General features: G+C 36.4%; 1 protein-coding gene across 1 annotated transcript; it reads left to right on the plus strand.

Annotated features, from left to right (window-relative positions):
• The first annotated feature begins 23,851 nt into the window (after positions 1-23,851).
• Positions 23,852-25,228, plus strand: LOC141480621 (uncharacterized). Its single transcript, XM_074170814.1, has one exon. It carries the CDS (start codon positions 23,852-23,854, stop codon positions 24,905-24,907), a length of 1,056 nt encoding a protein of 351 aa, XP_074026915.1. The 3' UTR covers positions 24,908-25,228.
• Positions 25,229-26,916: the final 1,688 nt, after the last annotated feature.

The raw sequence follows: 26,916 nt of genomic DNA on the forward strand, positions 1-26,916 counted from the left end.
TTACTTACCTGTAGTTGATTATCAGCCAATATAGAGCTGAACGAAACTTTTGCATGTGCAGGTAAAAATAATATATTACATAACAGGGTTTTGAAAACTTTGATTATATCTTCCATGAAAGTCATATAATAATTATTATATTGGATTACCAATTTGAAAATCATCCTTGTTTACACATATGAATTTGAATTTATCTTTGCTGTTTATTTATCATGTTGAGAATAATGATCACCCAGTAAGTGATTTTGTATTGAATAAAAAATAGTTTATTTTCTTCATTTATCTAGAAACTTTCAATGGGGAGTGGTATTTTTCCAACTGTATCATTGATGTGTTCCACTTGTACTACAAAAAATGTCAAAGATACTATGCTGTTCAGTTTTCTTTACCATCGATGAAGTGCATTTTTTTATTTTTCAATTATAATTTTCTTAATCAGATAAAGTAGGAAGCTTTGAAACTTTTACTTTTTTCACTGGCACACAGAAATTAACCGCTTGGTACCTGTAGTACATATATGACACTTTAATGTTAGAATTTAAGAAATAACAGATGCAAAAAATTCAAGTTGCATTTAAAAAAATTATGAAATGTATGTTAATAAAGTAAAACATAGCATTCAAATAATAGAAAATGAAAAGTACGCAAAACGGTGATGAATTTCAATACAAAAACTGAGCAATTATCATCTTTTGTTTTTCACAACATCAAGTTGTTCAACAATATTTCAATTTTGAAAGTATACGGGTACTCATGCTATATAACAATCTGAATAAATATACAGGTTCCATTCGAAATTCTTCAGAAACGGATTTCAATTGTTTTTTATCATAAATACCGGTTTCAAGTAACTTTACGTTTATTTCGGATTTCAAATTTCTTGACCCAGAAACAATTGAATGATGTCGTATACAATGATTTCATCGGTATCTCTGAAAAAATCTCCGCTCTTCGTCTTTCTAGAGTACCTTACATCTTACATATATTTTTAATCATTTTTTCACTCATTATCTTGATCAGAGTTTCAAATCCACTCAAATGAAAAGTTTCATTTGGAACTACATTTTCTCTAGAAAAACGAAATTTGGGGGTTGTGTATGATAGTTCCATTTACATTTTTTGACATGTTTACTTGTTATACCGTACTTCCCCAACTTTCTATTTTTAAATGGGACATCCTATATATTTGTACTTATTTATATCGAAAATGACATTCAAATTCCAAGAATACTTCACTTTTCAATATTTGAGGAATAAAATTATTTTGTATTCCAATTTTTATTTTTGATCTAGAATGCCGTGGATCGTGTAAATCGCTTCATACTTGATCAAGTAACATGGGAAAACTACGACTTTTAGGCTTATGATTTCACAGTCGTTTTAAGAATTATTTCACAGTCGCAAATATATGAATTTTTTCCAGTTAACTTGATTTTTTCAAATGAAAAGGGGTTGGCTCGTCGACTTTTTGTGAAAGATCATTCTTACGAATAATTTGATACCACACACTTTCACTTTATATTCTCTATTTTTCTGAATAATTGCAAGAAGAATCTATAAAGAAACAAAAAGATTTGCTGAAAAATAACAATTTCATTGAGGAAAAACCTGAAATTACAAGGATATAACATACAAGCAACAACCACCCGACACAATCACCCGAAGACGATTATGAATATTAACAATTGAAACGTGGTGAAGTAACTTGGTTTGGAATCTTTTAATTTTTAATTTTCATTTGTTGTTACAAGTTTTTTGATTTCCAGCTCGTAATAATAGTTTTTTTTTGGTTGCTGTTGTATGTTATTTTATTGTAATTTCAGTATTTTCCTCAATAAAATTGTTATTAGTCAGCTAACCTTTTGAATTTTATACTGATTGTTTCACGGATTTCAAATCATTTTATATAATATCAGACAATGGAATTCCAAACTGATGAAATGCACCACGAAACATTGTTAACCACCTTCAAGCAATTGCATGAAAGTCTCAAATTAGTCCATTGAGGTTATAAATTTTCAAAATGGCCTCATCCTTGATCACGGCAAAGTTCAACTTTTTCAATTGATGCGCGTATCACATTGATTAGCTGTTCCTCAGTGATATTCTGGAATGCCACCCTTACTTTATGCTCTAGTCCTTCACGAGTAGCTGAAGTTATATTGTAAACCAGATTTTCAATTGTTCCCCACAAAAAAAAAGCTAGCGGAGTAAGATTTGGTGATCTAAAATAGAAAAAGGAAATAATATATTCATGTAAAAATATGACAACTCAAGAATATACCTGGAATACAATTTTCTGGGAAAGTGATGTTCTCTTACGACTTGAGAATTATGAGGTGTGCTCCATCTTGTTGAAAACAAATATCAACTAGGTTAGCCAGTGGCAAATCTTCAATAAAATCGTTAATTTGATTTCTAAGGAACTGTAGATATAATTCCGCAATCAGTTGTCCGTCGAAAATTATTGGCCCCAAACACTTCAACATAGACCAACACGTCTACTTCTTTTTCTTCACTGATGATGAAGTTATTGGCATCTTCTTCTAGTTGGATGGTGAAGATTAGTGAACCTCTGAGCATAAATTCGAGTTGCATTAGTTGCATCCTTTTTTATTTTTCCGTAAATTAGTAACATGTCAATTTTCTGGTTTCTAGTATGATTTGCTATATCTAATTATAAACTACACAACAAATGAACTTTCAAAAGTGACAGCATATTCATTAGGCTATTTGTTTAGGTAGTCCTAGCACCAGCTTCAATTGTTTGTCAGGGATAACTAGAATAACAGGACTCAGTGCATAAATATACAGAATATGTATTATTTGTTATTAGGTATGATCCTTTCTTGGAATTATTCAGAATAATAGAGAATATGAAGTGAAAGTGGGTGGCATCAAATTGTTCGTAAGAAAATGATCTTTTTCTCAAAAAGGCGACGAGCCACCCCCTTTCCATCAGAAAAAATCGAGTCAACTGGAAAAACTCATATATTTGCGACTGTGAAATAATTCTTAAGACTCAAAGTCGTGATTTTCCCATGTTACTTGATTTACACGACCCACAACATTCTAGATCAAAAAAAAAATAAAAATTGGAATAAAAATGATTTCATTTGTCAAATATTGACAATGAAGCATTCTTGGATTTAGAATGTTATTCTCTATCGGAATAAGTGAAAATATATAGAATATTCCATTATAAAATCGAAAGTTCGGGTCATTTCCGGTCAAACCGGAAGTAAACACATGTGTTAGGAAATATTGTATCGTCCACCCAAGTCTAATATTTTTACACGTCTAAATGAATTGAAACAACAGTTTTTAATCTAATACCTGCGATTGTCTATTTCATAATGACGGGTGACTTGAATATCAATCTTTTGTCAATTGATAACCGATCCGATCTCGTTTATCAATTTCTTTGATCTCTGATCATATGACTATTTCATGGACTATTGAAAATTTCGGCACTAAAAAAAATAACTTCAAGTGGGTATTGCGATTTCCCATTTTTGATAAAGAATATCTTTTGACTGATCTCTCACTAATTGACTGGGATGAAATATACAGGTTGGATAACGTTGACGACATGGTAATAACATTCAACAATTACCTCATTACTCTATTTGATACCTTTACTCCTTTCCGAGAAATCAAAGTTACCAAACCCCCCGCAACTTGGTTTACTTGATAATATTCATCAGATGATATCTTTAAGTGACCGCGAATTTGTAAAATTGGGTAGCTATAAAGAACTGAGGAACTATACGACATCAGCTATTCGCCAGGAGAAAAAAGCGTGTCCTCAATTTGTTCGTTTGAAATAAAATGCCAAGGCAACATGGAGCACATTACGTAATAAAGACATTTTGCGCTAGCAATCCAACCCAGAACTACCACCAAACCTGATTTTTTTTTGCTGAAATCAATCAGTTCTTTTGCGATAATTTCCTTCCCGACAAAACACAAACATTTCAATTATCGCTTCTTGAAAAGTACCAAACTAAGAATACTGCACATTCTTTCAGGCTCTCTCCCGTTGACAAACAAACTTTACAGAAGTTTGTAAATAAAATCAGGAGCAATGCTGTAGGATCGGACAGTATCTCACTTCGAATGATTCGTTTGGTGGAAACACGTCTATTGGAATTCATCACCTTCATACTAAAATCATGTATCAAGGACCTCGAGTATGCTTTTTTTTTCTTTGCTTTTTGTGATTCCTTCAACCAAGTGTAACTCTCCGACACATTATTTTGATTTTAGGCCCATTAGTATCTAACCTTCCTTGTCTAGAACACTCGAACTTATTCCAAAGATCAGATGATAGATTTTGTAGTTCTTACGATATCATAACTGGCGTTTAGTTTGGTTTCGTTCTCAACATAGTAGTACCTTCGCTCTCCTCTCCATAACTGACGATATTTCCAAAGTAACCGATGAGAATAACACTATATGTCAAGTTTTTGATGTCAGTAAAGTATCCGGTACCTTAGACCGCAGTCTTCAATGCAATTAACCAAATCACCTTGGTTTTGAATAAATGTGCCGTAGATCTATCTCATTAAAAGCTTTTTAGAACACCGAACTCAGTGTATCAGCCTTTCATTCATGGCCTCTTTCATTCAATATTTATATCTCAAATTTCTATAAAAGTATAGAATTTCGCGCTATTTAGCACTACGCTCATGGTACTTAAATTCACCTATATTTTTCGGAAGGCAGCCTGTAAGCACAGAAACTCATAAATGAAGATCTTAATTCGCTGTACAACATCTTTTGCGCACATAACTTGAAAGTGAAGTGAATACTTGGGTTTGTGATTGACTATGATTTGAGATTTTCTTAACATAACAGTCATCTTTGTGAATCATCTTATAACATTCTCAGACAAATTATTCCCAATGGAGATATTCTTACTGCCCAATTCAAATTTAAGCTTTGCGAAACTTTCTGAATTATCATATCGCGATTACATAGATATATGGACCTGCACTTACTCAACTCCAAAGATTTTTAAAATTTTCCTTCTATATTGCTAAATTTGATTATATCAGTTCGTTTGATGACTCCGCATGGTTAAGGCTTGGAAAACTACGCACTTCACATATTCTTACCAACATACATAAATTACTTTTATAAAAAAACCTGATTATTTATATAACAGACTTGTTAGCTTTTCTCACTGATGATATTCTCGAAATGGCTTTGTCTTGGTCATTCTCAAACACAGATCGGTACTGTTTAATCGTAGTTCAAGAGAGAGTGGGGATGCAATTCGTGTACCTGGAATATTGAGGTCATTAACCCTAATATACCTGAGTACTATATAAGTTGTCGAGCAATGAACATATTCAGTTCAGCTAGGTATTTGAAGTGAGTTGTGACGAATTATAATCTTCAATTGAGTATTGCAGTTATATCAACATACTTTGAACTTTGGAACATACCCGGTGCTTCTTCCTTATTCCATACCAGAATACAGTTGCGAGAGAATAGAAAATCAGTCACTCTAGGACAGAAACTTGGTTTTAACAGTATGATGGCTACGTGTTATTCTACGAAAGAATTATGCTCTTCTCAGAGGACAGTGCAAGAGTCGGTACAAAAGGATTATTCGAAACCCCTCGTGTGAATTGCAGTATGGAGTACAAATTACCAAATTATAAACCCCCCAAGGAATCCATAACGTACCTGTCCTGATGATACATCCTTCCTACTCCAGGAAAATCAGAAACAACGACGAGACCCTTTATTAACAACATTCCCCCAGTTGGAACGATCAAGAAAAAGATATCAAAAGTAGAACTACCCAAGCAACTGCCGCAGGAAATAGATCCATATCGAATCCAATATACTTTGTCAAATGATAGACAACTTTATAAGCCAATTTCCCTCTAGTACCAGTTTCTTCGATGGTTCAGCCTCACTGTAGAGGTGAACCGCTAGTTCCGGCTTGTGGACGGACTTACATATTCGCAGGTCGCGATTCTGGAAACTTGACCAACCAGAACGTTTTTCATTTCGCCGGGAAGATAAACACATTATTTTCGAAAAATATAGACGGTATTTGAGGGCTAGACTGCATCCTCCTCAGAGGACAGAGCAAGTACCTTTACATAAAGACTATTCAAGACCTCTTCATGTGGATTGCAGTTTGAAGTACGAATTGCCATTGGACCTCTCCAAGGGGTCCGTATCGAACCTCTCCTAGTGATTCAGCCTTCCCAGTTCAGAGAAATCGAAATTCAACAACGAAGTCCTTTTTTCAACAACTTTCCCCCAGTTACGAACGGCCAAGGAAGAGGTACCAACAGCACAAGTTCCCACGCAACTTGATCAATATCAAATTCAATATACTCCGTCATATAATGGGCAGCTTTATGATCCAATGCCTCATATAGTGCCAGCTTCTGTAATAGTTCAGTCATATTTTGAAAGGGAACCGCTCTTTCTACCATGCGGGAAAAGATGGACATGTTCTTTTCGAAGAATATAAACTTCATTCTTATGTCGGTGCTACAGTTCCGTTAGGAGCTACAAATTTCCATATTCAGCAGGGATGCTATAACGTCTGATGATTTGTGCAGAATAAATACCTCTTACTACTTGTCTCTTATGTTGTGTCTCTATTTTGATGATAGTGTATAATTTGACGACGCAAAAGGCGCAAGCGTCACTCAACGGGCGTGGTATACAGTTATTATTACTTAGATTATTTTGAATTCCGTGCTTTATATTATATTAATCGTGTGACTATCGTGCGAGCAAGACGTATCTGCTAGATAATTAAAGAAAGCAATATAGAAATGGTCAATGCTCATTAATCATCCTCATATCAATTATAGAGTCCGAGGAATCTGCAACGAATGACATTAGTCATCACGATTCATTTTCATCAGCTGACACGATTGTGGGAAATACTCCACGAAAAATGTAAACGCACTGCTAGATAAAAACCCCCTAAAGAAGAGTTCCTACTATGATGTGACAAAAAGAAGTAGAAAAAAAAGGGGGAGAATGTTTTAGTGGGTACTGATGACACAGAGGACAAATCTGACATTAATGAATCAGATGACTTCGGCGCCTCTCCACGCCGACTTTGGTTATATGTCGGGCGCTGTAAAGCAGCCTCCACACCCGAGGCTATCAAAAAATACCAAGAAAAACGATTTCCAGGACATCAATTCAATGTCACTAAATTGAATTCTCTGGGTAGTATTCTATCATACAAAGTTGAAGCTGATATAGAACTTGACGAAATATTATATACACCTAGCCACTGGCCAAAAGGAGTGATAGTCAAGCGATTTCGCTTCCGAAGAAATGACAATTGCGAATTTCAGTTCATCAAAACGAACAAATATTGCACAACCAGATCTGAAAATAATGTATGTAAACTGTCAATCGATCGTGATTAAAACCGTTTATCGTTGTTTCATTAATAAAAAATGCAATAGTAGTGCATCAAACGAAATGCACATAGAATTTTGTGCGATACAGTTATCAATCGACAGATATAAATATTGTATAATAGTTATGTACATACCTCCTAGTGGTGATATTAATCAATTCATTACTCAAACAACACAAATACTAAACCATTGTGCAAAAAATTGCAATAGTATAATTTTGTGTTGAGACATTAATATTGATTTTTAGACGGATTCCATAAAGAGGAAATATTTTTAGATCCCATACATTCTTACAATCTATGTACAAAAAATACCCAGCCAATAAGGGTATTCAACAGCATTAACGGAAAAACAACGAGCACAAAAATTGACTACTTTTTTACTAATTTGCCCAGTGGAAACTATGAAGAAATTATTCGTGATCTGAAATTGGCCGATCACTATGACCTTGACCACTATGTACAATGGGTCATATATGGTCTAAGTACTATGGTCTTACACTAACCCTCTCTACTCTACGGATACAGACACAGATTCATCCGAACATATTTTTTGAAAGTTTTCAAAAATAATAGTACATTTGTGGTACTCTGATGTAGCAAAGTAAAATATTCATCCAAACTCTGACACTGAAATAACGACCATACTAGTTACTCTAGCATAATATCTGATATAAGGTCATAGTTGAATTTGACATAAAATTTATTTTTGGTTGGAATTGATGCGTATTTCAATTAGTCAATGTCGTCGACAAAACAATTTGTAGAAAATATTTGTACATTTCGATGCGTTGATCGAAAGTCAAGTTGGCACCCAAGTTTTCTGAAGAATTCGACATGGATTTGTAACTATCTATGAATTCATTTTCGGATGATTCTTCTTCACCTTACTATTTTTATCAGCCAATATAGAACTGAAGGAAACTTTTGCATGTGCAGGTAAAAATAATATATTACATAACAGGGTTTTGAAAACGTTGATTATATCTTCCATAAAAGTCATATAATAATTATATTGGATTACCAATTTGAAAATCATCCTTGTTTACACATATGAATTTTAATTTATCTTTGCTGTTTGTTATTATGTTGAGAATAATGATCACACCGCAAGTGATTTTGTATTGAATAAAAAATAGTTTATATTCATTTATCTAGAAACTTTCAATAGGGAGTGGTATTTTTCCAACTTTATCATTGAAGTGTTCCACTTGTACTACAAAAGATATCAAAGATACTATGCTATTCATTTTTCTTTACCATCGATGAAGTGCATTTTTTCATTTTTTAATTATAGTTTTTTTGATCAGATGAAGTAGGAAGCTTTGAAACTTACTTTTTTCACTGGCACACAGAAATTAGCCGCTTGGTACCTGTAGTACATATATGACACATTAATGTTAGAATTTAAGAAATAACAGATGCAAAAAATTCAAGTTGCATTCAAAATAATAATGAAAAAAAAATGAAATGTTTGTAAATGAAGTAAAACATAGCATTCAAAAAATAGAAAATGAAAAGTACGCAAAACGGTGATGAATTTCAATACAAAAATTGAGCAATTATCATCTTTTGTTTTTCACAATAGCAAATTATTCAACAATATTTGAATTTTGAAAGTATACGATTACTCATGCTATATAACAATCTGAATAAATATACAGGTTCCATTCGAAATTCTTCAGAAACGGAGTTCAATTGTTTCCTATCATAAATACCGGTTTCAAGTAACGTTACGTTTATTCCGGAACTCAGAAACAATTGAATGATGACGTATACAATGATTTCATCGGTATGTCTGAAAAAATCTCCGCTCTTCGTCTTTCTAGAGTAGCTTACATCTTACATATTTTTTTTAATAATTTTTTCACTCATTATCTTGATCAGAGTTTCAAATCCACTCAAATGAAAAGTTGAACTACATTTTCTCTAGAGAAAAACGAAATGTGGGGTTGTGTATGATAGTTCCATTTACATTTTTTGATTGGACCCCAACTTTCTATTTTTCAATGGGATATCCTATATATTTCTACTTATTTAGATCGAAAATGACATTCTATTTCCAAGAATACTTCACTTGTCAATATTTGACAAATAAAATCATTATTTATTACAATTTTCATTTTTGATCTAGTATGCCATGGATCGTGTAAATCGCTCCATTCTTGATCAAGTAGGCTTATGACTTCATGGTCGTTGTAAGGATTATTTCACAGTCGCAAATATATGAGTTTTTTCCAGTTAACTTGATTTTTTCAAATCGAAAGGGGTTGGCTCGTCGGCTTTTTGTGAAAGATCATTCTTACGAATAATTTGATGCGACACAATTTCACTTTATATTCTCTATTTTTCAGAATAATTGCAAGAAGTATTTCATTAGTTCGGACTTCCAATGTCTAATATGATATAAATTGATTTGAAATCTGTGAAAGAGTCTGTGAAGAATTAAAAAGATTAGCTGAAAAATAACAATCTTATTGAGGAAAAAACTGAAATTACGATGAAATAACATTGTAACGGTCTAAATTTACTTGTAAATATTGTAGATATTGTTCGTTTATTTACTATGGAATCGACAGAATTGTCATTTATTGATGACGAACTTTTCGTCACAGCTAGGGACACATCTGGTTTGTCAGTGTGCCCGACCTACATTTTCAAAGAAGTTGTTACGTTTCAATTTAGCACTAGATCAAACTGCTCTTATGTGACCTTTCAAAACCACTACCTTACCTTTTAAGATCTTTATTCAGAGGATATTAACAATGTAATTCAGTTACAAGTTCATTTTATTCATTTAACATCATAGTAATGGGAATCTTCCGTTCCATAGAAAACCATACCTGAAATGTATAAGAATAAATGTATGCTCCCTGACTAACTGCTTTGACCAGTACTTACGCATTCTCCTATTGCCAATCGACGTTGGAGATCCGAAATTCCTCGCTAGGTTGAAATAGTTGTTATTGTTTGTTTCTCAGTTTTCTTCACCTATCATTTTTTTCAGCCGTTGTCTGCCGTATTCCCTATACCTTTCCGAGAATATTTCTTGCATAGATTGTTATTCATCACTTCCAGAAGGTTTACTGACATATTAGAGCCATATCGCCTGAAAAACAATATTAGTTACCTCTGGGTTTCTGAATACTGTTTGATATTTTCGGTAAATATTCTGCATAATATGAATGCTCTAATATTTGTACTGAAAGGGAAGGTTATGGCGACTTACCTTATATGTTTCTATTCCATCGCATGAATAAGGATTGGTAAATAGTTGAAAATAGGTTGGAACAATATATTTTGTAAATATTCGTAAACAAGGTTAAGAGACAGCTGTTGGTTGACATCTGCCGAACTTTCGTAGTGTCGTTCCGTCGACTTACACACGAACTAGTTCTACAGTTGTTCACGGGTGAGGGATTGATCGGTTACTCAAGTTGTCAAGGGTTGTTTTAGGGTTGCATTGCTTTGAGAAGGAGTTTTGATGGGTCATGGACTTGTTGATGATGTATCAAGTGGCTGTGGAGGAATTGTTAGATTTATGATGTTGTGCACAGCGCCCCCTTGGTGCTTGTAGTGTAGATTGGATGCACTGTGGCAACAACTGGTTAGCTGTCAGATGTGGCATTCTCTTAGTATTTTGGAAGTTAGCCTTCGGTGAGCTTGGTTCGGAGTTCAAAGGGTATCATCAGACTGATTGTAGGATATATTTGGTTGTATTTGTGCCATCCTTCACGGGGATTATTTCTACAAGTCAGGATTGTATAGTGGAAGACTGATTGGTCATTTTGGTGTGGATATTTGCAGTCTGAAACTTAAGCTCTTTTGAGGATTTGTGGTGGTTACCGAACTCGTGCCAGGTGGGAGGATTTCCGAAATTAGATTCATAAGAAACAGAAGGCCCTCAGTCACTCATCAAGTCCCAGTAGGACTTCCGTGCAGAGCACCGCACACGAAGAAACGTATAGAAAACCCCTTGGCCAGGGTTTTTTCTTCCTGCTTTTATTCTTCCTGCTTTTCTTCCTGTTTTTCTTCCTGCTTTTCTTCTTCTGTTTTTCTTCCTGCTTTTCTTCCTGCTTTTTTTTGTCTTCGTCAAGGGTTCCTGTTTTCCTTTATTTCTTTCTGGATCTTATTTGGTGATCCATTACTGGTCCAGCTTGTCGTGCCCTACAGGGTGATCTATCTTGGTGGTGCTACAGGGTGATCCATCTCCGCCGTACTACAGGGTGATCTATCTTGGTGGTGCTACAGGGTGATCCATCTCCGGTGCTACAGGGTGATCCATCTCCGCCATACTACAGGGTAGCCTAACACCATATACCGGGTGGCCCAAAAGGAGCACGCAAGTTATAATTGATTTAATTGAATATTTGTGATATACTGAGATATTTGAATAATTGTTGCCCTTATGTTTATTGATACCTGTTGATATAGTGTTTGTTTATCGTTTATTGATTAAGAGTTTGTTATTGATACCTGATTGACATAGATATTTGTGAAACGGAAATTGAGGTATATTCTTCCTTTCACGATTGCTGATTGACACCGATGCGCCTACGCCTGAGCTCACGCGACGCAAACGAGTTTGTCTTACCATCCGATACTAGTATTTACGATTTCACCTACTCAATTTTCGTGGTAGTTTTACTCGACGTATTGTAGTTTTTTTTTGAGCGTCGTTACTACCGTAATTTATGGCTGATTGAATTCGTGGTTAGATACACCGCGCTTTTGTATGGACATTTGAACATCGCGTAGTAGTGTGAATATTGCATTGTCGTCTTAGAAGCGTTGTTGGTTAATCCATGTAAGTTAGGATTACTGAATAAATCATATTGGGGATTTTTATCTTTTATTTCCAATATTAATTGGTAAGTTATTGATATTGTGAGTTACTTAGGGTATCTGGAGGATTAAATTTACCTGGCGCCCATTAAGATCTATTTGAAATTTGCTAAGTTGTTTAACCCACTCCCGTCTCCACTGTTTAGCTTAGCCGCGGATACCCATCTGTCTTATTTGTTACCGACAGATGATTTAGTCCCCTCTTGTGGTTTGTGAGGTGACATTTTTGGCGCCCAACGTGGGGCTGAGTTTACAACGTGAGTTTACAACCCGAAAAATACCCCAATTGGAGATTCTCTCAGGGATCACTCTACAAGTACGTCAAACCGTGTTACGTGGAATTAGAAGACCAAACCGACGTTTGGAAGTTAGTTGTACCAAAAGCGGATCGGAAGAAAATTCTTATTGAAGCTCATGCAGACCCGACCTCAGGACATCAAGGAATATTCAAAACCTACCATCGTATCAGGGAAAGGCATTATTGGCCAAAGATGAAATCTGACGTGTCGAAGTTTGTTCGAAATTGTTCCACTTGTTCCGCCTATAAACCCGACCTCAGAGGACCAAATGGACTAATGACTCCACAACCGAAAGTGACCCGGCCATGGGAAATGATCGCCAGTGATATCATGGGACCCTTACCTAGATCTACAAAAGGCAATAAATTTATCTTAGTCGTAACAGATTACTTTAGCAAGTTTTCATTAGTCTTTCCGCTAAGATCGTCAACAGCAGAAATCATCATAAGGAAGATCGAAGAGGAAGTTTTTCTGGTATATGGAGTTCCCCGAATTCTTTTGTGCGATAATGGGCCGCAATACCGATCTCGACAGATGAGAAAACTCGTGGAAGAATATAAGGTGAAAATTAGGTATAATGCCCATTATCATCCTCAGGCAAACCCGACTGAACGAGTGAACAGAACATTGAAGTCAATGTTGGCTATGTATGTGTCCGATAATCACAGGACCTGGGATTTCAACTTACCCAAGCTATCATGTGCCTTGAGAACGGCTCGACATGAGACGACTAACCACACTCCATATTTCGTGAATTTCGGCCGCTCAATGGTTTTGTGCGGAGAGGAGATCTCTCGGAGGAAAAATCTATTGGTTGATAGTGAACCTGCTGAAGATTCGAGGCCTGAAGGATTCAGAAAACTCTTTGAGGAGATAAGGAAAAGGTTAGATGTGGCTGCTCGAAAGAATGAAAAAACTTATAACCTTCGAAGAAGGAGTGAAGAATTTTGGCCAAATCAACCCGTTTGGAGGAAGAATTTTGTGGTATCAGAGGCGGACAAATATTTTAGTGCTAAGCTAGCGCCAAGATTTGTCGGGCCTTTTTATATTAAAAAAAGGGTATCCCCGTGGACATATGAATTAAGAGATGAAGACGGTAATTATAAGGGGATATGGAATGCGAAAGACCTAAAGTCAGCTAGCGCTGATGAAAATTTACGCTAGTAAATTTTCTTGAGGCAAGGGGGGAATTGTAACGGTCTAAATTTACTTGTAAATATTGTAGATATTGTTCGTTTATTTACTATGGAATCGACAGAATTGTCATTTATTGATGACGAACTTTTCGTCACAGCTAGGGACACATCTGGTTTGTCAGTGTGCCCGACCTACATTTTCAAAGAAGTTGTTACGTTTCAATTTAGCACTAGATCAAACTGCTCTTATGTGACCTTTCAAAACCACTACCTTACCTTTTAAGATCTTTATTCAGAGGATATTAACAATGTAATTCAGTTACAAGTTCATTTTATTCATTTAACATCATAGTAATGGGAATCTTCCGTTCCATAGAAAACCATACCTGAAATGTATAAGAATAAATGTATGCTCCCTGACTAACTGCTTTGACCAGTACTTACGCATTCTCCTATTGCCAATCGACGTTGGAGATCCGAAATTCCTCGCTAGGTTGAAATAGTTGTTATTGTTTGTTTCTCAGTTTTCTTCACCTATCATTTTTTTCAGCCGTTGTCTGCCGTATTCCCTATACCTTTCCGAGAATATTTCTTGCATAGATTGTTATTCATCACTTCCAGAAGGTTTACTGACATATTAGAGCCATATCGCCTGAAAAACAATATTAGTTACCTCTGGGTTTCTGAATACTGTTTGATATTTTCGGTAAATATTCTGCATAATATGAATGCTCTAATATTTGTACTGAAAGGGAAGGTTATGGCGACTTACCTTATATGTTTCTATTCCATCGCATGAATAAGGATTGGTAAATAGTTGAAAATAGGTTGGAACAATATATTTTGTAAATATTCGTAAACAAGGTTAAGAGACAGCTGTTGGTTGACATCTGCCGAACTTTCGTAGTGTCGTTCCGTCGACTTACACCGAACTAGTTCTACAGTTGTTCACGGGTGAGGGATTGATCGGTTACTCAAGTTGTCAAGGGTTGTTTTAGGGTTGCATTGCTTTGAGAAGGAGTTTTGATGGGTCATGGACTTGTTGATGATGTATCAAGTGGCTGTGGAGGAATTGTTAGATTTATGATGTTGTGCACAGCGCCCCCTTGGTGCTTGTAGTGTAGATTGGATGCACTGTGGCAACAACTGGTTAGCTGTCAGATGTGGCATTCTCTTAGTATTTTGGAAGTTGGCCTTCGGTGAGCTTGGTTCGGAGTTCAAAGGGTATCATCAGACTGATTGTAGGATATATTTGGTTGTATTTGTGCCATCCTTCACGGGGATTATTTCTACAAGTCAGGATTGTATAGTGGAAGACTGATTGGTCATTTTGGTGTGGATATTTGCAGTCTGAAACTTAAGCTCTTTTGAGGATTTGTGGTGGTTACCGAACTCGTGCCAGGTGGGAGGATTTCCGAAATTAGATTCATAAGAAACAGAAGGCCCTCAGTCACTCATCAAGTCCCAGTAGGACTTCCGTGCAGAGCACCGCACACGAAGAAACGTATAGAAAACCCCTTGGCCAGGGGTTTTTCTTCCTGCTTTTTTTCTTCCTGCTTTTCTACCTGTTTTTCTTCCTGCTTTTCTTCCTGTTTTTCTTCCTGCTTTTCTTCCTGCTTTTTTTTGTCTTCGTCAAGGGTTCCTGTTTTCCTTTATTTTCTTTCTGGATCTTATTTGGTGATCCATTACTGGTCCAGCTTGTCGTGCCCTACAGGGTGATCTATCTTGGTGGTGCTACAGGGTGATCCATCTCCGCCGTACTACAGGGTGATCTATCTTGGTGGTGCTACAGGGTGATCCATCTCCGGTGCTACAGGGTGATCCATCTCCGCCATACTACAGGGTAGCCTAACACCATATACCGGGTGGCCCAAAAGGAGCACGCAAGTTATAATTGATTTAATTGAATATTTGTGATATACTGAGATATTTGAATAATTGTTGCCCTTATGTTTATTGATACCTGTTGATATAGTGTTTGTTTATCGTTTATTGATTAAGAGTTTGTTATTGATACCTGATTGACATAGATATTTGTGAAACGGAAATTGAGGTATATTCTTCCTTTCACGATTGCTGATTGACACCGATGCGCCTACGCCTGAGCTCACGCGACGCAAACGAGTTTGTCTTACCATCCGATACTAGTATTTACGATTTCACCTACTCAATTTTCGTGGTAGTTTTACTCGACGTATTGTAGTTTTTTTTGAGCGTCGTTACTACCGTAATTTATGGCTGATTGAATTCGTGGTTAGATACACCGCGCTTTTGTATGGACATTTGAACATCGCGTAGTAGTGTGAATATTGCATTGTCGTCTTAGAAGCGTTGTTGGTTAATCCATGTAAGTTAGGATTACTGAATAAATCATATTGGGGATTTTTATCTTTTATTTCCAATATTAATTGGTAAGTTATTGATATTGTGAGTTACTTAGGGTATCTGGAGGATTAAATTTACCTGGCGCCCATTAAGATCTATTTGAAATTTGCTAAGTTGTTTAACCCACTCCCGTCTCCACTGTTTAGCTTAGCCGCGGATACCCATCTGTCTTATTTGTTACCGACAGATGATTTAGTCCCCTCTTGTGGTTTGTGAGGTGACAACATACAAACAACAACTACCCGACATAATCACCCGAAGACGATTGTGGATACTAACAATTGAAACGTGGTGAAGTAACTTGGTTTGGAATCTTTTAATTTTTAATTTTCATTTGTTGTTACAATTTTTTTTAATTTTCAGCTCGAATTAATAGTTTTTCTTTGTTGTTTGTATGTTATTTTATTGTAATTTCAGTTTATTCCTTAATGAAATTGTTATTTTTCAGCTAATATTTTTAATTTCATACTGATTCTTTCAAGGATTTCAAATCATTTCATGTAATATCAGACAATGGAATTTTCTCCTAAACTAATGCTCCTCTCTGTGCAAGATCTCAGCTTGGGACTCGATGTTGTGTTGATGGGCCAAACATGGTCTGCTATTCCTAATTTGCTGGTTTCCTCTTGCTGTGTGTGTTTCTTGTGCTCGGCAATGCGAACATTCAATGGCCTCTTAGTTTCACCAGGGTATCCGGTTCTTGGAATCGCAGTCTGCGTTTGGTGGCCTGATTTTCGTGAGGTTGCTACGGATAGTGTAACCGGATCTGAAGCAGGTTCTGATGTTGTACTTGGAACCAATTCTTCTTATCCTCTACGATAATCCTCTGATGTAGGAAGTGCAAGCACTGGTTGTGACGGCTTATCTTCCTTGCGAGGTTCCTGCTGTCTTCTAGCCAAAGTCTTTTCTGCCATCGCTTTGGAGTAGCCATTCCGTTGAAGATCATTTTTGATGATGTCTAGTTCCTTCTCGAGACCTTCCTTCGTATTACAGAGCCCAAAAGCACAGTCTAATAGAGTCTTGATGATTCCTCTTTTAGTCGATTGATGGTGGTTGGATTTGTGGTTCAGATACTGTCCCGTATGAGTGGGTTTTCGGTATACAGATGTTTCCCACTTAGTGTCGGTCCTCTTCACCAAAACGTCTAAGAATGGCAATTCGTTGTGGATTTCCTTCTCCATTGTGAAATTGATGGAAGGTCTCACGCTGTTGATGTGTTTCAGGAAGGCGTCTAGTTCATTATTCCCATGGTTCCATATTATGAAGGTGTCTTCAACATATCTCAACCAGACTCGCGGTTTCTTGTGGGCTTCTTCAATGGCTAGAGTTTCAAACCACTCCATATATATGTTGGCTATGACTGGTGAAAGTGGCGAACCCATTGGCAGTCCCTCATCGTGTGTAAAGAATTCGTCCTTCAGTTGGAAATAACAGTTACGTACACAGCGTTCTAGTAATTCCATGATTACTTCTATAGGTAGATTCGTTCTCTCTTTTAGGTTCCCGTCTTCGGATAGCTTTCTCTGTATGATATGGACTGCTTCTTCGACCGGAACGTTGGTGTAAAGGTTTTCCACGTCGAAACTAATTAGTTGATCTTCCTGTGTGACCTCAATTGACCCTAGTAGTTCGACAAAATGCCTTGAATTCTTCACGAAAGACGATGTTTTTCCTTGTAATGGTTGTATTAAGGGAAGTTTTGAGTAGCCGAATCTCTGGAGCTGATGATCGGTCTAAGCGGAACGTCCTTCTTGTGGATTTTGGGTAGTCCATACAAGTGAGGGGGCTTACTGTGGTGCGGTGTTAGCGATGATCTTTCCTTGTCTGAAAAATAGACTTGGTGTTTTTTTTGAAATCTGGTACAACTTCCTTTCGATTGATGCAGTAGTGTCCCGTACGATCGCGGATCTTCAAGCACGTGCTTTCAATCTTGGCAAAGATTGGTCCATGATCATCTTCCAATGTCTCTCTCTTCTTATCTCTTCAAATCGTTCCGTGGCATCCTGCAACAAAGTTGACCTCTTCCAACGGTGATAATTGATTTGAGACCTTATCAGTGCCCGACTGGCGCGTTCCAATATGAGAATTATGAGGTGGGCTCCATCTTGTTGAAAACAAATATCAACTAGGTTAGCCTCTCCATAACTGACGATATTTCCAAAGTTACCGATAAGAATAACACTATATGTCAAGTTTTGTTAGATTTCAGTAAAGTATCCGATACCTTAGACGTTAGTCTTCAATGCAATTAACCAAATCATTTTGGTTTGAATAAATTTGCCGTAAATCTATCTCATTAAAAGCTTTTTGGAACACCAAACACCGTGTATCAGCCTTCCATTCATGGCCTCTTCCATTCAATATTTATATCTTAGATTTCTATAAAAGTATAGAATTTCGCGCTATTTAGCACTACGCTCATGGTACTTAAATTTACCTATATTTTTCGGAAGGCAGCCTGGAAGCACAGAAACTCATAAATGAAGATCTTGATTCGCTGTACAACATCTTTCGCGCACATAACTTGAAACTGAATGCAAAAATAACATTTATGTTATTTGGATTCAAATCTAAAAGAAAACTGACTTTCAACTTCCTTCATTATGATCCACATAAATGATGTTGCCTTGCCCTTCACTTCTGAAAGTAAAAACTTGGGTTTGTGGATTGACTCCGATTTGAGATTTTCTTAACATATCGGTCATCTTTGTGAATCATCTTATAACATTCTCAGATAAATTATTCCCAATAGAGATATTCTTACTACCCAATTCAAACAAACTTAAGCTTTGTGAGACTTTCTGAATTATCATATCGCGATTGCATAGATATATGGACCTGCACTTACTCAACTCCAAAGATTTTTAAAATTTTTCTTCGATATTGCTAAATTTGATCACATCATTTCTTTTGATGCTGTCTACTTCTGGCAGTCGAACGATACAGTCGACTGGCTCGTGTAAAGTTTCACAAAAAGTGTTCAAACAGTTTTTATTATTCGGTCTAAACGAAATCTCCTATTGATAAAACGACCATCGGTCAGGTTCCAGTCAACCTAACCAATTCGTTACCAAGCGTATATTTCAGCAGGACCGTAATCTAAACGAAGCAAATGTCCTTTCATTCGAACGTACCTCCGTAAACGTTTCAGATGACAGACATATTCAACGAAGAGGGTATTTCTATGGAAATATCCCAATCCACAACCAACAATCAAGCTGAAATTCCAGAAAGACTTCCCACATCATATTCAGGTGCAGTAAACCAATTTAAATTTCCATCTAAAGATCAAGCCATTCTTTTTCCGGCCTCGTATCTCAAATAATAGGATATGTATTTACCTATCGAGTAAAGCACATGTCGATAAATTTTTAAGTGAACATGGGCACATAACAATTAGTGGCGAAACTATCACAGCCCGTAGACTAGTTTCACCATCAAATCGTCTACTATTATCGAATGTCTGCCTGAATGTCATTCCCCACAATGTTATAGAAAGAAAACTGAAAGAAATTGGTTTAAATATACTCTGCCCCATCACCTTCCTGAGGGTTGGAATTCCTAATCCCGAGTACAGGCACGTACTCAGTTTCCGAAGACAAACCTATTTCAATCCTGATAACACTCCGGCCATCCCCGAATCCATCGTTCTTGAATACGATAATACGTTATACCGTATTTTTCTATCCGATGACAACCTCAACTGCTTTAAATGCAAAAAGCATGGACACATTGCATCCGCTTGTCCCGAGGGGAACCCACAGCAAGTGGAAATCCAGACATCAACAGAAAACAGCAACATCGCTCCGGAAAAAATTCCAACAGAAGACACTCCAGAAATTTCTGAAAAAAGTAACCCACTAATTGCTCCCGAAAATACATCGAAAATTATTATCCCTTCCACTGCTCAGAAACGAAGCATGTCCGATACACCAAGTCCTACCGTTGAAAACGAGATGAAGAAAGACTTCATTAAACCTCTCAAACCGAAGACAAAGAAACAAAAAAAATTAAGTAAAGAAAATATTATCAACAACAATACCGAAACAGCCTACGGCTTATCAACCGTAGGCTGCCAGGACCGTATTCAGCAAAAACCAATGCGCTGAATAATGGAAATATCAAAGAATGACCACGAGACTTCTGACTACAGGAGTTCTCAGAACAACACCAATCAACTACCTAAATCATACTCTTCAGTTACATCTTCAACCATATTTCCAAATAAAAAACAAGCCATCGTCTTCAATGCTATCGAGAATACTAAACTTGAAGACTATGTAATCGCCCTTGGAACGATCATACAGCCGAAAAATATTTTGTTTTCTTCAAGAATATCTAACAACCGGATATGCATTTACTTATCAAGCGAAGACTCTGTCAACAACTTCATATATAATCATAAAGGATTAATAACCATTGATAACATACCAATTCAAGCTCGAAAATTAGTCTCACCAAATGAAAGACTCATCATTTCCAATGTATGCCCAATCATTGCCCACTCTGTACTAGAAAAAGAGTTGAAAAAACTGAACTTTACACTGATGTCACCCATGAGTTTTCTGAGAATCAGCACATCCCACCCAGATTATCAACATATACTGAGTTTCCGCCGACAAATATATATCACCCCTCAACCGAATATCAATATTCCAGAATCACTTCTAATCACATTCGAAGAAACAACGTATCGTATATTTTTAGCTCTTGATGACCACATTTGCTTCAAATGTAAAATGAACGGTCACACTGCATCTAAATGCCCCAACAACGTTCACACTCCCACCCAAACCAATGAAACGAATACAACCAACCAACAAAATACTCAATCTTCTCAGCATCACATGAGCGACCCTTCATCCTCAAGCTACCAAACTCATAAATCAACAGTAGAAACGAATCAAGAGCCACCCTCAAATGATCCTGCCCATGAAAACAATAAGCAATCAGCAAAAAGAAATGCTTCTGAAATTATCTCACCGATACCGCTAAACACAGACGAAAACCCTTTTCTAACTCCTACACCAACTAATCGAACCAAAAAGGCTAAATCAAGCATAATACCAATCGACAAGTTAATGGAACCGGCAAAAAGTATGTTTGTCAACAACTCAAAAAAATACGTTCTAACATTTGAAGAAATATCAGATTTTTTCGAAAATGTCTACGGATCGTCTGATCCCTTGAGCGTTGCATTGAACTATACCGATAACACTGAGGGATTACTCGATATGTTACACGACATATACCCATATTTTGAAGATAGAAGGATGAAAAACCGATGTACAAAAGTAAAAAACAAAATAAAAACACAACTTGAATTCCAACAGAATATTATAGAAGATAGTGACTCCTAAATAGACCTCTATTGAAACCTGCAAACAATAACACATAAATTCATTTCCATTTTGCAGTGGAACATAGGTGGGTTTTTCACTCACCTAGATATGTTCAGATTACTTATATCAGAACACAATCCAATTGTGATTGCCCTGCAGGAAACACACTTTCGGAATACGACATATAACTTGAAAAATTATCATGGATTTCATAGAAATAGAAGAAATTGTAATCATGCAAGCGGAGGAACTTCTATTTATGTGCATGAATCCTTCGATGCTATCGAAATATCTTGTCAAACGGATCTAGAAGCTGTAGCCATCGTCCTCACAGGACCAAGAAAAATATACATCTGCAGTATTTACATACCACCTGATAAACAACCAGACACAAATACAATAACCAATCTCATACAGCAGATCCCAACACCACACATCATTTTAGGCGACTTTAACGCCCACAATCCCATATGGGGTTCAAAAAAAACTAACCCATTAGGCCGCAACATCGAGTCATGTATTAATAATCTTAATCTGACATTACTGAATGATGGAAGAGGAACTCGATTCAACTCATCAACAGGAACGACCTCTGCTATAGATTTAACTTTTACCTCACCCTCAATATTCACATCATTAACATGGGATGTACTACCATTTCTTTATAATAGTGATTACTTTCCCATATTGATCAAAAGTATATCAGCTACTAAGCCACCACAACCCATCACAAAATGGCGATTGAACCAAGCTGATTGGACTCTATACTCTACGTTGATATCTACGAACATAATCAATAATCTGGGTACTCAAATAAATGATATAAATGAATACTTGAAAGAACTTACTGCTATAATTCTACAGGCCGCTGATCAAGCAATTGGAAAAACTCATTTCACAAACAAAAACAGGCAAAAAACTGTTCCTTGGTGGAACCCTGAATGTGATAAGGCATTGAAATTATCTAAATCAGCATTTAACAGATTCAAAAGACAAAAAAGTACAGAATCACAAATTGAATATAAACGACTCCGTGCTTATACTAGATATCTGTTCAAAAAAGGCAGACAAGAATCGTGGAAAAACTACATCTCACAGATAAATAGTTCTACACCAATATCTGACATCTGGAATATGATTAGAAGGATTTCAGGCCATAACACTCCTAGAAAAATTCAACAGCTGTCCCACAATAACAAAATAATTTCTGAACCCCAAGAGATAGCAGAAGTACTAGCAGACCACTTCGAAACATCATCCAATGATTCAACATACTCTCAGGAATTCCAGAATTATAAAAAACTCAAAGAATCTGAAAATATCAAATACAATGACGACAATTCTCCACTCAACTTACCGATTACTATGGACGAATTTACAGAAGCACTTCAAAATACGAAAAATACATGCCCTGGACCCGACAATATACCTAATATCTTCCTACAAAAACTCCCTCAAAATGCCAAACAAATTATCCTGAATATATTCAACTACATCTGGATGAATGATGCTTTCCCAGGACAATGGTATTCGTCAATAATTATACCAATATACAAGAACGGTAAACCAAAACACTCAGAACAAGCTTACAGACCTATATCATTAACATGCAGTATGTGTAAACTGTTAGAGAAGATAGTTAATAACAGCCTAACATGGTTCCTGAATAAACAAAACTTGATAGTATCCGAACAAAGCGGTTTTCGTCAACATAGATCCACCCTTGACAACATTGTAAGTCTTGAATCCGAAATACATGAATCCTTGGCATGCAAACAGAAATGCATCGCAGTTTTCTTTGACATACACAAGGCATTTGATACAATGTGGCGTTACGACATATTGAAGACGTTAGAAACATGGTTCATCAATGGCAACATCTTGAAATTTATTGAAAAGTTGTCCAGAAAAAGATATTTCCAAGTTCGAACAGATGGTTACCTATCCAGAAAAAAACTACAACAGAACGGAATTCCACAAGGCTCAAACTTAAGTGGAACTCTATTTCTCATAGCTATAAACAAATTAGTGACTACATGTCAGTCCCCAGTGAGAGCAAGGCTATATGCGGACGATTTAGTGATATATGTGAAAGGGAAAAGCACAACATCTATTCAAAATCACTTACAAAAAGCACTCGATAACATACAGACCTGGTCAAAGACTACCGGACTCCAATTATCATACAACAAAACAAAAGTGATGCATTTTACAAAAAAAAGGAATCCACAACATCCCACATTATACCTGAATAACTTCCCACTTGACTATGTAACAAGTAAAAGATTCCTAGGCATGGAATTTGACAATAAACTTTCATGGAACCCACATATTCAGTCACTTCGAATAACTTGTCAAACAGGACTCAACTTAATGAAATCTGTATCTCACACATCATGGGGAGCAGACTTCCCAACACTCATGACAATGTACAGAACATTAATTCGTTGCAAACTGGACTATGGTAGCATAGTATATAATTCAGCTCAAAAGAGCACACTGAAACAACTCGACATAATTCACAACGCTGCTTTACGAATCGCTCTTGGAGCATTCTGTACTAGCCCAATCGATAGCCTGAATTGCGAATCCGGAGAACCGTCACTGGCTGATCGTCGGAAATATTTAACACTGTCATATGCCAGTAAAATATCAGCCTATCCAAATAATCCAGTGCACCGACATGTATTCGCAAAAAGGTTTCAGGAAACATTCAATCACAGAAAGCAGATAAGTCTTCCTTTCTACGAACGAGTGAACAGAATCCTTGGAGAACTGAATTTAACCCTACCTGAAACAATTAATCCTACCGAAATTATTACCCCTCCTCCATGGACAATACACATCCCATCTACTATCCTGGATTTGAGCCATCTGAAGAAATCCGAAAATCATCCATTATTATTGAAAAAACTTTTTTTAGAAACAATCAAAAAATTTGAAAAATTTCAGTGCATATACACTAACGCTTCCCATTCTGAAAGTGGCGTAGGTGCTGCATATACAACCATTGAGTCTTTCGCTAAATTCCAACTACCACCCTTTACCACCATATTTACTGCCGAGCTCATAGCAATTTGCGAAGCACTACGTCACTTGAACACAAAACCAACATCAAATTGGATAATCGTCTCAGACTCTTTGAGCGCTATTCAGTCACTTTCACAATTATACCCAACTCACCCATCCCTAATTGAAATAAAGTCCGAATTACAAATTTCTCAGAAGAAAAACTCAAATGTTCAGTTCCTCTGGTGCCCATCTCATATCGGAATAGAAGGCAACGAGAAAGCAGACAGATTAGCAAGAGAAGCAGCAAGCGGTGATGGATCTACATATCAAATAACCAAAAGTATTCACCAGGACATCAAACCAGCACTGAAAAAGAACCTCACATTACACTGGCAACAAAAATGGGATACATCCAACTCCAAACTTTTCAGAGTCAAACCATTCGTCTCACCATGGAAAATAATACCTTAGAAACGGCACACACAAACTATATTATCTCGCTTACGTATTGGACACACATTTCTCACGCACAGTTATCTACTCTCAGTAGAACAAGTTCCAATGTGTTATATATGTGGTACTGAATTGACTGTCGCACATATTTTAACCGAGCGCCCACTTAACGCAAATGAGAGACGTCGCCATAATCTAGGAGATGACTTGAAAACTATATTAAGTGATAAATTGGACCATAGTCAACTATTAAATTTCCTTAGTGACATAAATGTAATGAATAAAATTTAAATGACATTATAATATTGTAATAATGATACAGATTTGTAATTGACATCCAGCTAATAACCCTCTGTGGTTGAAGCTAAATAAATATAAAAAAAATAAAAAAAATTCTTCAATAATGGAATCCCTCATTATGCCAAACAAAGCAACAATTGAAAATGAACTACCGCCATTCACACTCAACTTTGATCAATTATCAGACTTTCTGGAGAACTCAGTTGGCGCTTCGGACATCCTTTGTATTGCAAAAAATTATACGGAAGACATTCAGGGTCTGCTAGATATGCTATTGAAGATATATCCTTTACTCAAGGATCGTAGAATCAAATCAAGAATCACTAAGATTAAAACAAAAATTCTTAAACAATTAAATGCAGAATTGGAAACCAGCTCCAATATTTCAGTATCAGATGAAAGCAAATGCTCGCTAGAGACTTACTGATTGATCTCTCGATATCAACTCTAATTTACAAATTATCCCACATTCATATTACAATGGAATATCAATGGGGTTTTTACCCATCTAGAGATGCTGAAATTGCTAATAAGCGAACAGAAACCTTCAATAATATGTTTGCAAGAAACCAATTTCAGTAATAAACATACATATGCTCTTAAAAATTACAAATCTTTTCACAAAATCAGAACAACGGGCTTCAAAGCAAGTGGCGGTGTTTCTATTTACTGCTCGGCATCTATAGAAGCAAGAGAGATCCCTCTCCTGACTGAAATAGAGGCAATGGCAGTGTCAGTAATATCACCACGGCGCATAAACATTTGTAACATTTACATTCCACCTAACAGAGATATTTCTGTAATGGAAATGGATAATCTAATCCAACAAATACCAAAACCTCGAATAATATTAGGTGACTTCAACAGTCATAATCCTATATGGGGAAGTGTTTCATTGAATAATAAGGGGGCAGTAATAGAGGAAGTAATGGATATATCCGGTCTAATGCTGCCCTTAGTCGAAAAAATCAAATAACCATAAGTCGCCTAAGAATTGGACACACTCGTATCACTCACCAACATTTACTAAAAAATGAAGCTCGAAGTAAATGTGAAAATTGCAACATGGACCTAACTGTGGAACACCTATTCAAATGTCAACAGCACCAACAAGAGATAAACGAATTGAAGCTAACCGGAGACATATCCACCATTCTAAATAGAGAATGGAACAATGTAATAAAATATGTCAAACGAATCCATATATTTAATTCAATTTAATGTATACCGATATACTGTATCTCATATGTACCGCCGCTAATAACCCTATGTGGTTGATGCGGTTTGAAATCTAATTAAAAAAAAAAAATTCTTTTGATGACTCCGCATCTGGCTAAATGCGCCGTACGGATGCAAAAGCCAAGAAAATCTAGAGGGAGAGATGACTCCGCATGGTTAAGGCTTGGAAAACTACACACTTCACATATTCTTACCAACATATATACATTGCTTTTGATAAAAAAACCTGATTATTTATATAACAGACTTGTTAGCTTTTCTCAGACTGATATTCTAGAAATGGCATTGTCTTGGTCATTCTCAAACACTGATCGGTACTGTTTAATCCACAAGAGAGAGTGGGGATGCAATTCGTGTACCTGGAATATTGAGGTCATTGACCCTAATATACCTGAGTACTATATAAGTTGTCGAGCAATGAACATATTCAGTTCAGCTAGGTATTTGAAGTGAGTTTTGACGAATTAAAATCTTAAATTGAGTATTGC

Source organism: Leptinotarsa decemlineata, unplaced genomic scaffold (assembly GCF_025532065.1).
Source record: "Leptinotarsa decemlineata unplaced genomic scaffold, Ldec_3_MD MMD2_P_RNA_scaffold_9, whole genome shotgun sequence".
Classification (NCBI taxonomy): Eukaryota; Metazoa; Arthropoda; class Insecta; order Coleoptera; family Chrysomelidae; genus Leptinotarsa; species Leptinotarsa decemlineata.